The 14,253-nt window shown below is 43.4% G+C and overlaps 1 protein-coding gene across 6 annotated transcripts in view; it reads left to right on the top strand.

Annotated features, from left to right (window-relative positions):
- Positions 1–14,253, top strand: part of PDE1C (phosphodiesterase 1C) — a 311,437-nt gene that overhangs the window by 241,475 nt on the left and 55,709 nt on the right. For all 6 annotated transcript variants that reach the window (XR_009558360.1, XR_004693428.2, XM_060280590.1 and 3 more), the window contains 4 exons: positions 1,125–1,238; positions 4,261–4,443; positions 5,542–5,608; positions 13,814–13,930. Coding sequence is in view for 4 of the 6 variants with exons in the window: in XM_060280590.1 (XP_060136573.1) it covers positions 1,125–1,238; positions 4,261–4,443; positions 5,542–5,608; positions 13,814–13,930 (481 nt within the window). In the remaining 2 variants the exon portion in view is untranslated. The remainder of the gene's footprint in view (positions 1–1,124; positions 1,239–4,260; positions 4,444–5,541; positions 5,609–13,813; positions 13,931–14,253) is intronic.

The raw sequence follows: 14,253 nt of genomic DNA on the forward strand, positions 1-14,253 counted from the left end.
TGCCAGATGATTGATGGACTGTGTGCCACATCTAATCTTGTGTGATGGATGCTAGTGCTGCAGTGTTAGAGCTATTCATTCTGCCTGAATTGTATTGTATATGGATGTTGAACACTGCAGAACAGACCTGCAAGGTTATGTTTAGCGAATTGAATCAAAGGCACAAAATACCGAACGTGAGAGTCTCTGTTATTCCTTCACTTTGCCCATGCTATATTTCATGCATTATAAAATCCAGTGTATTCATTCTGAAGCAAAATCAAGTAAAGGGCAGGATCCTCAGAGCTGTGTGGAGAAGTTTCACATCTACACCAGAATCCCCGAAGTCCCTTTTTCATGCCCCCGCATCTGCTTCTGAAAGCTAGGAGACAATGCAAAGTTGCACTCAATGCAGTGAAAAGCCTTACAATTAGAAAAGCAAATTGCTTACATGACTATTTGGCAAACCTGGAGAGGCATCTTTTTATAACTAGTCTTTATAACAAGTTAACTCTACACATGTTGAACAGAATTCTCTGTATTGAATAAACTCTACTAGAGATCGCATTCTCCTGGAATGCTGTGTTAGTTTCAACTGTTAAGATGTTCAAAATCTTTCTGTCCCCCCTTTTAGAATTTCAACACTGTTTGATGATACAAAACACCCTTGATGCCTGAACTTTTTAGATGAGTCTATTAAAAAGCCATATTGGGAGAATGGAAATGCTTTTATGAAAGGCAGCCCTCCACCAGGGAGCTAGGAAAGAAGGTTATATAAGATGGTAGATTAATCCAAACTGTTCAGTTGCCTAGATAACAATACCCTGGTGGAATATACACACATGTAAAAAAAACCGCTGTGAAAATGCTTTTTAAAAAAGTTTCGAAAAATATATATTGAATTTGTCATAGCTCACTGTTGCCATCTAGTGTCAGATTTGTGTATCACACTTTACAAAACATTTTATTTCCAGCTGTATAGCTGAGTCCCCTTTTATGGGTTGTAACCATCATATACTTACAGCTCTCATATGCTGTTAATCGGATGGTGCAAGAAAGTTAAGGATTTGGGGCTATTAATCTGAACTCCTTTAGAATTCCAGATGTGGATTTGTGCTAATCAAATTCTTGTTTTCTTCTCTTAGGTTACGATCTTTGGTGAAGCAGCTAGAGAGAGGAGAGGCTTCTGTTGTTGACTTGAAAAAGAACTTGGAATATGCTGCTACAGTACTTGAATCGGTGTACATTGATGAAACCAGGTGAGACGACTGTTTCAGTCTAGTACCGCTTTATTTTCATCATTTTTTTTTTAAAGTAAACAAGCATTATACCTCATCCTATTTCTTGGGATTAGTGTGAGTCGCACAAAGGTTGTTTTCCTTTTAATAAGAGGAAGGGACTGGTGCTCCTGAAAATGTCATGAACTTAATGGTGTGGATTATTTAAAAAGTTGTCTTAAATAATGAAAAATGTTGTTTCCTTTTATATTTTGCCATGGTCCCCAGACCAGACTTTGTCCCATCTAAGGGAGCCACAACTAGAAGTGGTGGGGCGGAGCCACATAGGTTAAAAAAGAAAGAAAGGTAAAGGACCCCTGGATGGTTAAGTCCAGTCAAAGGCGACTATGGGGTTGTGGCGCTCATCTCGCTTTCAGGCCAAGGGAGCTGGTGTTTGTCCACAGACACCTTTCTGGGTCATGTGGCCAGCATGACTAAACCACTACTGACGCATGGAGGACTGTGATGAGTGCCAGAGCACACGGAAACACTGTTTACCCTCCCGCTGCATTTATTTACTTGCACTGGTGAGCTTTCAAACTACTAGGTTGGCAGGAGCTGGGACAGAGCAACGGGAGCTCACCCCGTCGTGGGGATTCGAACCGCCGACCTTCTGATTGGCAAGCCCAAGAGGCTCAGTGGTTCAGACCCCAGCACCACCCGTGTCCCAAAGAGCCACAGAGATGCCATCTCGACACAGTATTGCTACTTCTTATCTGGATAGGGCTGGGGTGGGGCAAGGTAGCAGTGCAATTGGGGCTGCACAGATATCCTTGCCATCATCCTGCCCCCGCCCCCTCCAGCTAAGCAACGCCAGCGTCAGGACAGAACTCTGCCTCACCACACTAGCTACTGCTGACCGGCACAACCATCCTGACTTTCCCCAAGTTCACACATTTCTTCTACATAAATTGCCTGCCCCGATCTACACATGCCTCTAAGAGGTCATCCGTCCAGCTTAATCAACACTGCAACATGTCTGGATAACTGGTTCATTAATGGTTGCTGTTTTCCAAGCCGGGAATGGATGATTTTTTTCCTCCTAGCAGATTGGTCCCATTTGAAGGGTTGGCCCTTCCCCAAAGCAATACAGTGGTGCCTCGCTAGACGAATTTAATTTGTTCCACGGGTCCTTTCTTATAACGAAAAATTCGTCTAGCGAATCCCATAGGAATGCATTGAATTTTTTAAAATTATTTCTGCCCATAGGAATGCATTAATTGAATTTCAATGCATTCCTATGGGAAACCGCGACTCGCTAGACGGATTTTTCGTAAAACGAATTCGTCTAGCGAGGCAACCTCCGCTTGAAAAATCCTTTCGTTAAGCGGAAATTTCGTTAAGCAGGGCATTCGTTAAGTGAGGCACCACTGTAGTCACAACTTTGGCAGATAACGTATTGGGTGGAATCCTTCTTGTCTCACAACATTGGGGGGGGGTTGAAGCGGTGCATCACCCCCACCCCAGAACTATGCAATAACAGGCACCCCATTAGAGGGGTCCAGATGGAAGTCTCTGTCCGAAAGCCACGGCATGTGGCAGATGGACCCAGGGCCGTCTCAAGCAGGTCGGGCGCCCTGGCGCCATGGCGCGGAGATCGCTCCGGCGCCCCCGCCCTGGTGGGCGGGCGCAGCGTGTAGCACGGCTTCCCAGTGCCCTGGTGCCCCACACCACTGACACTACCCCTAGAGTCGGGACTGGATGGACCATAGACCTTCTTTCAGCGGCTTGGGAGGCTCATATGTGTAGATCTGTGGCTTACAGATGACCTGTTAATCCTGGGCTTGATCCTGCCATGCTTCAGCCCTCCACCAGAGGGGATGTGAGGGATATTCACCCAATGTCTAAGCCAAATCCAACTTACATCTGGGATCAATAAAGTTGCGGCCAATTGGTTAATTCCAAAATTTTGTCTTGCCCAGTTTGTTCCCCTTCTGGGCTCAGGTCTTGCTCCCTGGGGGTTGGGGTCTGCAACTGGAATTTCTTCTATAGTTTTCTTAAGCAGATCAGGGCTATGGAAAAGTCTGTCCGGTTCCTAGTTCTTTAGCCACTTCACAAAGAAGTGTTTAGATGGTGATCCCTGTAGGGAAAAAAACTTGGGGAAGGGAGCCTGGCTTTTGGTCTAGCTAATATTACCAGAGTGGGTTTAATGTTAATATTCTTATCTGTATCTGATCTGTACCTTACCTTATTTTCCATTTTGTGTATTTTTAACCTGAGTCGTTGAGATGAGGTAGGGTAGGCAATACCCACTGACACTGGCTGTTCATTTACTTTGTGGGGACTGGGTAGTGCTTAGGACAGGCATAGGCAACCTTAGGCCCTCCAGATGTTTTGGACTACAATTCCCATCATCCCTGACCACTGGTCCTGTTGGCTAGGGATCATGGGAGTTGTAGGCCAAAACATCTGGAGGGCTGAAGGTTGCCTATGCCTGGCTTAGGAGATCACCATATACAAAAGTCAAATCCTGTAATTATCAGCCTGCGTTTTGAAAACCTGCAAACTAAGTTGGAATGCAAAATTGGGCCCCTGTGTTGCTTAATTATGAACAACCAGTGCTTTTTTCCCCTAAAAAATGTTTAGGGGTGCTCTCATTTTGACTCAAGAAACCACCATTTTATAGTTCAAATCGGAAATATTAAATACAGCAACAGTACAAAGATTCACAAAATGTTTAGGGGTATGTGTACCCCTGAGTCCCCCCAGAAAAAAGCACTGTGAATAACCCTGCAAAGATCTTCCTTCATTGTTCTCGCACTCCAGAAGTGAGCTACTTTACAATCTGGGGGTACTGCAGTTGTCCATAGAAATAACTAAATGTCAACAATTTTCTACATTAAATTCACCTGAAAGAAAACAACCACCAACCAACATACCAGCAGATTTAATTAGGGGCTGGGCATGTGTAACAACTTGTAAACAGGAGAAATGTTGCAAGAAAAAAATGCCATCTCCTTGGAAATCTTTATTTAACGTATCTCCCCTATATCTCTCCCAACAGGCGTTTGTTGGATACGGAAGATGAACTCAGTGATATCCAGTCAGATGCCGTGCCCTCGGAAGTACGGGATTGGCTGGCTTCTACTTTCACACGGCAAATGGGGATGATGCTGAGAAGGAGCGAGGAAAAGCCACGATTCCGAAGTATTGTGCATGCAGTTCAGGCTGGGATATTTGTGGAGAGGTAACAGATGATGCAATTGCTCTTCACCAAAGAACAGTCAGATGTTGCAGTTTATAGATATTGCAGCTTTGTAGGTAAATGTGAGCGACCAGTGAAAGCCCAATAGTTCTTCCGAAGAATTGGCCAGGATCATGACTTTACTTTCTCCATCTCTAAATCCAAATGTGAGAGCCCTCTGTCTCTGAGGGCCTTCTGATGACAATAATTCAAAAATGGCTAGCACTTACGATGCCATCACGACCCTGAATCACTTTTAGCATTTGCACCAGACACCACTTTGAAATGGATTGCATCTCAGGGCTAATGATGTCTGAGAGGAAACAGGATCCTTTTGGTCACCAGGCAAGGTTGCTATTTCGATAACAAAGAATGGTTCATTTTGCAATTATATTTGGGGTGGCGGGAAGGCTGTGGCAGTGTTTTGCATCGCAGCATTAACTGGAAAGAGAACTTTGTCTAACCTTGACAACAACACACATTTACTTAGAAACAAGTCGAAGTGATGCCGGTGCTTCCAAGTAAGCATACTGGATCATCCTGATCCAGTGATCCTCTTCCACGTGTGGTTGGGATCTTTTACATTGGCTACAGCTGTTTTGTATAGGCAACACCCTGAGGGATCTTGTTCTATGTGGAGGACAAGAACAGAGCCAGTGCTCTGCCTTCTGAGCACGAAAACTTCACGGGGCCATTGTGTACCTTTCACAATAAAGGAAACTTGTGCAGACTGGGGTGTGTGTCTGGGTTATGCAGATTCAAACCAGCATGTGCAAGGCATGAAATGGTTGCAATGGGGAGGCAGTACAGGCAGCCTATATTCTGGCTGTAAACATTTTAAGTAAATGCACACCTTCATCAAAGCACAACATATGGCAGTAGTTCCGCAGAGAGCTCTTTTGCATGAAGTTATCTCTGGATCTGAATGGAACATTTTGGCATAGAAATGAATGCCGGTGGGAATAAAGGAAGAAAGGCAATTTGTTTGGCTTGGATAAAAACTATGTATTCTGAAGAGAACTCTACCGTGTGTGTGTGTGTGTGTGTGTGTGTGTGTGTGTGTGTGTGTGTGTGTGTAATGAATTTATTTTATCTTGACAGAATGTACAGACGGACATCCAATATGGTTGGACTTAGCTACCCACCTGCTGTAATTGGAGTGCTAAAGGTAATCCCAGGGGTGGTTCATGGAGATCATTGTGTCTGAAACATAATTTAGCTTATATCATACAGAGAGACAAAATGCATCAGAGAAAAACAGTCCAGAAGTTTACCTGGCGATCTTTGGCTCATTTCTATTGTTAAAATATCACCACTATAGAGTAAGGTGTGATATCTTCTGTATGTAAACAGGAAGTAGAAAATGAAGTCTTGAACAATACCGTAAGCATCAAATATTATAATAGCCTTAGGTGGGCTACAGCTGTGCTACTACAAGAAGTATGGTATGCAACAATGTTGTTACCTAAATACCTTAGTTCTCTATGTTAAGAGGACTGTAGATTGAGCCTGTAAATGTGCATAACTAGCGGCCATTGTGCACAGTCACCAGGCCTCCTGGAGAATGTGCACACAGTCCTTCCATGAAGAGCAAACTGCGCACATTTACTGGTCAGTATATGTAGTCTCCAACAGGCCTTGGGAAATGTTCATATATCAAATGAATTTTGTACATCCCCCAGGCAATATGCACATTTTCCATTTAGTATGCAGAGTCTCCAGGAAACACACTTTATTTACGTTTCTTGTTCAGAAGCAGGGCTGGCCTGAGACCCTCTGATGCCTAAGGCAAAACATGCCTCCAGTCCCCCCCCCTGGTCCTAGATCTGAACCTCCCCCCCCCCATGGGGTGAGAGGAGAATAGTGGCAACACAGCCACTCTGTGGGAATGCCCCCTTTTCCACCAAGAGTCTGAGCACTGTGGCTGCGTTCCTCATCTTCGGCTCTGGGCTGTGTCTTCAGCTTATCCAAAGATGAGTCGGAGGCCACTGTCGCAGAGGTTGGATCAGGACCTCCCACCCTCTGTGGAGCATGCCGCCTGAGGCAGGTCACATCAGGCCGCCTCAGTGGTGTGCCAGCCATGCTGGAGCAGCAAACTAGTTTAGAGGCTGCAAAGCAGACCCCCTGGCACACTTTTTTCACCATCTTGCACCCCTCAGAATTGGCTGACTGAGGTGGCTGCCTCACTCTGCCACATGGTAGGGCTGGCCCTATTCAGAAGTGTGCTTATGGCCCAGGGCCTAAGTTCCCTTAGCCCACAACAGACCCACCCACTGATCAGCTGGGCCAAGCAAGCTGTTAAACATGTACTGACTGGTCCAGCTACAAAGTAGAGGATGCTCTGAAGGGAGTGGAACCTGAATCCCTCTCACCTGACTTACCAACTTAGCCTACTTCACAAGGTTGTTTTGAAGATAAAATGGGGTGAGGAAAAGCCACGTACATTGCCTAGCTCCTTGGAGCAAAGGCAGGACAAAAAATAAAAACAAACTTGAATGCATCGCTGTATTAAACATCCTCTCCAAATGCATGTTGGGAAGAAGGACCCAAGGCCAGCCTTTTGCCTGACAGGATTCTTTCTGCCTCCCACCCCTCAGTTCTTTTTTTTAGTATTATTGGATGTCCATTGGTATTCTATTCTACAGTTGCAGTTTGAAGCAGTACCTACCACCTGACCAGCTATTTATTTAGAGCAGCTCACATGGGAGCTTAGCTGTAAAGTGTCTAGTTCAATCCTCAGTACTTCTCCACAGAAGGGATTTCTCCACAGAACCCCAGATAGCTGAGATTGCACTGGTCCAGTGATTGGTACAACTTTTCCTGCTTCGTTTGGACCAGGCTAATAAAACCTAGCACTCCTGCCCACCTAGCAGTTTGAAAGCACATCAAAGTGCAAGTAGATAAATAGGGACCGCTCCGGTGGGAAGGTAAACGGCGTTTCCGTGCGCTGCTCTGGTTTGCCAGAAGCAGCTTTGTCATGGTGGCCACATGACCCGGAAGCTGTCTGTGGACAAACGCCGGTTCCCTCGGCCTATAGAGCGAGATGAGCGCCGCAACCTTGGAGTCGGACACGACTGGACCTTATGGTCAGGGTCCCCTTTACCTTTACCTTTAATAAAACTTAGCACAGAGGAATTTTTCATTGGATTTTTGTTTATTCCACAGCAAGAGTCTACGTAAACAAAAGTCAGTAAAAAACCAATCCTATAGCATGCCAATAGTGCAATGTTAACACATAACCAAAACATCCATCCCCAAAGGTCACCTTATTACTCATTCAAGGAAATAAGTTTTGTTTTTTGTTTTTTTAAAAAGGAACATGCATTTTGTGACTGTATATTGAGTTTCTGGAAATCAGTACTGGATGACGGTAGCCTTGCAAAAATGTGGTGTAAATCTGCTTATGCAATGGTGACTAGTCATTTAAATTTCTCAGTGTCCCTAATGGGGCACTGTGGTGAGTTTAAATGGCTACAAGCCACTTCCTTGGTTGATGTACCGGTAGGAGAAAGCCCACCAGAGGCTCAGCAAATAGGAAGCTTCCACCCCTAGGGATGAAATGCTGGCATCTGCCCTTTGGGGTCTCCTGGGCTCTGCACACACCTGGCATGATTCAGAGCAGGCTCCTTTCTCCCCATGAAGGGCTTTAACCGCCAGGTGAGGTTGGTTTGATTCCCCACCTTGTCCCCCATTTAGTTCTTAGCTCATCCCTTCTTCCCCAGCAGCTGCGTCCCTGGCATGCTGACGTCACTCTCACACGTATTGGGGCACGGTGGCGTCACAAGGACGCACCCTGCCGTGTGCCCACACTTTTGTGGCTGCCTGGCCCCTTCATTTAAAATATTGTGGGAGCCAGAGCACCCATGGCCCTGGGGAAGTTGGCGTGTATGTTTCATTGCAATGGTGGAGGCACCGTTTTGTGGTTTGCCTTAGGTGCCAAAATGTCGTGGGTCATCCCTGAACTATTGAAATGAATCTACTTGGTAGATTGTTGCCTGTCTAAGTGTCCTATGAGATGCCGGGCAAGAAGCCTGTTGCGCATCTGATTTGAACATGGATTAGGGAGGGTTCTAATTGATCATTTTATTGGGTCAGCATCACCTAGAGCAGGCACCCCCAAACTGCGGCCCTCCAGATGTTTTGGCCTACAACTCCCATGATCCCTAGCTAACAGGACCAGTGGTCAGGGATGATGGGGATTGTAGTCCAAAACATCTGGAGGGCCGAAGTCTGGGGATGCCTGACCTAGAGTCAAAAGGTGTGTTTCAGCTCCATACAATATCTTTTCTTTTCTGCCACTATTTGCCTCTTCTGCAATGGAATGAAAGTGATTTGATTAAAAAAAACAAGCTTGTCTTGAGACAAAACCAATTTCCAGTTATTATTTGGCGGAATTTTCTTCTTGTAGAGTTTGGGTTTGTCTGCAGATAAGACGTAGGCCCATGGATCTTGGATCAGGGGATCTTGCTTAGCATTTGGTGTATGTAGAGACACTGGGGAGTCTGAGAGTTTCCAATGCACGGTCTGAGCAAGAGTTTAAGGTATTCTTTTGCTTGGGCAGCTTGGGCAGCTTCTTTACTGGAGATATCACAGAGTTCCCTCTATTTGAAGGGCTCTCAAGAAGTTTAAATAGCTTTTTAAAATCCATTTTTTTTTATATTTCATTGCCTTAGCGTTTTTAACATTTTTGCTCTTTTTTACATTAGTGAATCTCCTTTTTGTGGACATTAACCTGCAGCTTCTTTTTGTCTTCTTTAATAGTTTCTTTTTGCGAAAGGGGGGAGAGGGGTTACTATTACTTGTTCTGTGATCACACCGCCATGTTTTCCCCAGAAAGTTTTACAGGTATCTGTCACAATGGGAAGAATTTTAGTACAAATACTGAGAAAGGATTTTATGTCTTCAATGTCCTCAGTTAAAAGCACAAGCCACTTAATAATTGGTAGATCCTCTTCATTTGCCTCAATGAGTTGAGGATTAGGATCTTTAGTTGCTCTAGCACAGGCACCCCCAAACTTCGGCCCTCCAGATGTTTTGGACTACAATTCCCATCATCCCTGACCACTGGTCCTGTTAGCTAGGGATCATGGGAGTTGTAGGCCAAAACATCTGGAGGGCCGCAGTTTGGGGATGCCTACTCTAGCACTTCCCGAGGACAGTTCTGAGATTTGCTTTAACATTAATTCCTCGATTTTTTGGACTTGGAGTAATTCGTGGGGTGTTCGGGATTTAGGACTCACTTTCGGAGGTGACTCAGCAGTTGTAGCGATTACCTTTGTTTGTTTTTTAATGTATTTATTAAAGATTTTTTTAGACAACAAAAACATACAAAACACAAAAAAGAAATACAAAACACAAAAAATGCAAAATACAAAAAATACAAAAATGCAAAAAACAAAAATCCTAACTTATAACCCTTATTTCTAATCTATTGACTTCCTCTTTCCCCCTCCTTCTGCGATTCTTTACATTTCATACTTAGTAAATTCTAAATCTTATATAAACTCTAATTATTACTTCAATATTACCTTATTACTATATCTTTTATATCTTATCCATATAAACTCGATCTATATCTACTTCTTAATTAATTTATCTTTATCTTCTTTCAATACATATTTCACACCCTTGTATTATCTACAACCTCTTTGTATCTCCCTCACTTCCATTGGTTCAATCTATTATACGCTTATTTTATACGCAATCTTCTTCCGCTGCTTCTTCACTCCGATCCCGAAGTCTCCCCGTCAATTCAGACAGTTCCATATATTCTATCAGCTTCTTCTGCCATTCATCCACTGTGTAGCAATTACCTTTGTCCCCTTGGTGTAGCTTCCCTCTGCACAATCTTCTCTCTGCACAGCAGGTCCTTCATTGTGATTGTTAGAAGGTTTGGCGAGGGAGGGGATAGAATCTGGTTTCTGCCGTTTCTTTGTCACACTCCCACTTTGCCCTTGCTTGGATAGCAACAAGTTATTTTTGTTTGCACTGAAATTGATTTGCAAGTTGGTGGCAGTGGCATAGGGAAATTTCAGAGCGCACTGAAGCCGGACAGTCCCGTTTTTAAAATGTTATGTTCACATCAGGCAATTGACGCAACCGTCAGTGTATGTCGTTCCCACTGTGCTGCTTTTCTGGCTGCTTGAGGAAATGTCACTTAGTCTGAAAACACCATCGGGGGAAATTACAGCCCAACTGCATGTAGGAGATTCATGCTATAATCAAATGTATAATGTATGAGTTGTGTCGACGGAAATTGCCTTGTAAGCCTGATTTGCAGCACACTTGGGTGTCTCTTTTTTCCTGCCACCGTTCATTACATTTGTACACTTGAATTTACATTGATTAAAAATGGCAATAAAAAATTGCTTGGCAGTGGCCTACTTAGGTGGACATGTAATGATATATCAAATGGCCCTAAGTACCATTAACTTCTGGTACACAATTAACAACATAACAGTGAAGGGACTGAGAATTGTGTTTTTTTCCGATTAAGTAATTGTAAACCATTCCAGGTGGCAGCTACCACTGCTGAGGAGACAATTTGTGTGCACTTACAGTCACCAGACATTTTCTTGACATTATAATGAAAATAAGAAAAGAAAAGAAATGCACTGAAAGAGCTTTCCCTGCCCCCAAAATTAAAGATGCACAGGGTGCTTGCTACAAGTGGTTGCCTATATGGTAAGCTATTTGTGCAGATTGAATGATTTTTCCCTCTGTCACTGCATTCCTTTCTTTTTGGAAGCATAGGGGGGCTTGAAGAGAACTGCCCAATCAAAGTGGTGCCATTTTCATTTCAAATGGTTGCCTCACTATGTGCTAGCATCTTCCACTTGGGAGCAAATCCTGCATAGCAAATCAGCATTGTGACTGCACAGTACATCGGATATCCATTGGCTGTCTTCTCTATTGCTGGGTTGTGTTTGATCTTAAAGAACAAACCACCTAGGCAAGTGGCAATGATATAAATGGAACCTCAAGATTTGAGATCATGGGGAGGGTAACCACACACACACACACACACACACACACACACACACACACACCTATCTATCTATATATGCACTTAATTGAAATAAACAAAAGAAACATTCTTCATCACCCATTAATACAAACATATAAAACAAATCAACTAAAAGAAAGAAAAATTATCTAATAGAATAGAATAAAGAATATCTTCTTACTTTACATAAAACTTCCCATCCACTCCATATTTTACATATTCATTATTAACTTACTGACAAAACTTGCCAGATTGTTACCGTATCAAAGCCAAAAGTATAAATAAATATTTAATTATCTGTGGTCTTGATTCTTACTACCAACTACTGCAGATGTTATACGAATGCTACAACAGAGTTTAGACGGCGACAATTATTTTTCAAATATATTTTAACTGCTTCCCACTTAGAAATGAATACATGTTTTGGTTTATTTTCCGATAAATTGTCCAACCCCGCATATTCCACCAGTTTTTGAATCCACTCTGGCCTAGAAGGAACATTGTCACTTTTCTAATTTGATGCAATAAGCATCCTGGTGGCAACTGTGGCATAAAGGAAGATCTCTGTGAGGTTTTTCAAAATATCTGGATCTATGATTCCCAGTAAGAAAGCTTCTGGTTTTTGTTTTTGTTTAATAAAAAGGTAACCTTTTAATAAACATGAACTTTTGCAAAAGTGCAGAGATTGGTACGCTATCTTGGTTTTTGCTTGGTGTGACTCAGAAATCACTTGACTTGTGTGTGAGTTTGAAAACAACAGCAACCAGAAACAAGTTGGCTCATTTCCTGAGTCAATCCAAAAGGTTTGGGAAGTGTGCACCTTGGCTCCCAGGATTCAACACATTCTTCCCAATGATGTTTTTCTTCTCTGCTCCTTCTCTTTTTTTTTCTGGTGCACTCTGCAGCATGTCAAGAGTAAAAGAGCAGTAGTGCTTGGGAACCGAAAGTTTCTCAAGGGCAATATCCCTTGAGAATGCTTCAGTTCCTAAGCAGCCCTATGCCTTTTGTCCCAATACACTGTGGAACATGCCAGGATGATGCAGAGGAAGGAGAAAACCTTTCCTCCCCTTGCCCTCTGCGTCTGCTACTACAGCATCTCTTAGGTGGAATCTACACACATTTAAAGAAACACTGTGAAAATGCTTTTTAAAAAAAGTTTTGAAAAATATGTTGAATTTGCCATGGTTCACTGTTGCCATCTGGTGCCACATTTGTATATTGCACTGTACAGCACACTTAAAACGTTTTATTTGCAGCTGTGTAGCTGAGCCCCCACTCTCTACTTGCAGTTAAGAAAAGAGGAGGGTGGAGAAGATGCATTGGAGGCAGGTGGAGATAGGGGTGCACTGCAGCTGAGAACCCTTTCCCAGCACGGGAATAAAAAAAACAGCCATAAATGAAAGTCAGGGGTTCATAGGGGGAGATTCCTCTTTTGAGAGGTCCTATTAAGTAGTTCATTTCCAAGATAGCCTTGAACAAATTTCTTCTACACCTCTTGGGGAAAGGTTTCATTTACTAGTCTGTTATCATGAGAAATTGTGGAGGGAACACATAGAGGGAGGCACAGCAGCAAATAAAAAAAATCATAAGCACAATCTATTCATCACTACTTAATTATTCAATTTTTCTCTCTCTCTCTTTTTGATGTGTATGATTTTGAAGGCACATGATATTTGCTGGTGCCAAGTAGGTCTGAATCTGAGACAGTAAATGAAAGAATGACCAACCAAAATAGATGGCTCTCTGATGTTTCTTGAATCTATAGCTGGATTCTGCATTCTTTAACTTGGTTGCTTGTGGCTGCCACATGATTCAGTTTGACTGGTTAAAATTAAAAAGGTAAAGGTAAAGGACTCTTGACAAGTCCAGTCATAGACGACTCTGGGGTTGCGGCGCTTATCTCGCTTTACAGGCCGAGGGAGCCGGCGTTTGTACACAGTTTTTCCAGGTCATGTGGCCAGCATGACTAAGCCGCTTCTGGTGCAACAGAACACCGAAACCAGAGCAGTGCATGGAAATGCCGTTTATCTTCCCGCCGGATTTATCTACTTGCACTTTTTGGCATGCTTTTGAACTGCTAGGTTGGCAGGAGCTGGGACCGAGCAATGGGAGCTCACCCCGTCGCAGGGATTCGAACTGCCAACCTTCTGATTGGCAAGCCCAAGAGGCTCAGTGGTTTAGACCACAGCACCACTCGCATCCTCTGGTTAAAATTGCTAGCACCTTAATATGCCAAGCAGATTCAACTCAAGAATTTACTGGCTACCTTACATCATCGAAGCATGTAGGCTTTGTATTTCAGTCGTTGCTTTCCGTCTGCCGCTGATGGAGAAAACGCATACTAATGCTGCCATTTCTCTCTCACAGAACGTAGACAAGTGGTCCTTCGATGTATTTGCACTAAATGATGCTAGTGGGGACCATGCACTGAAATTCATTTTCTACGAATTGCTCACACGCTATGATTTGATCAGCCGCTTCAAGGTCAGTAATTCTGCAGCGCCCTTCCTTTCTGCTCTCTTGTAATTTACTCAAAGGAGAAATATCACTAACCTTGCAATTCTGCTTTAACTGTGCTACTGGCCATGAACATGTGGTTGGGAAACCCTGATTTGTCGCCTGATTTAACTAGGATGTTATTACAACTGCGATGAACGAGACCAAGTAAGAACCAGACAATATGGCATCATATTGAAACGGGGTACATTTACTGGCTTCACTGAAGGATGGGTTCTGTGCTGTATTCAGTAGCTCTCCTGTCGCAAAAGTTTTTGATGCCAGTCACACTAACCTTGTCTTTGCGGCAT

Source organism: Zootoca vivipara, chromosome 12, assembly GCF_963506605.1.
Source record: "Zootoca vivipara chromosome 12, rZooViv1.1, whole genome shotgun sequence".
Lineage (NCBI taxonomy): Eukaryota > Metazoa > Chordata > Lepidosauria > Squamata > Lacertidae > Zootoca > Zootoca vivipara.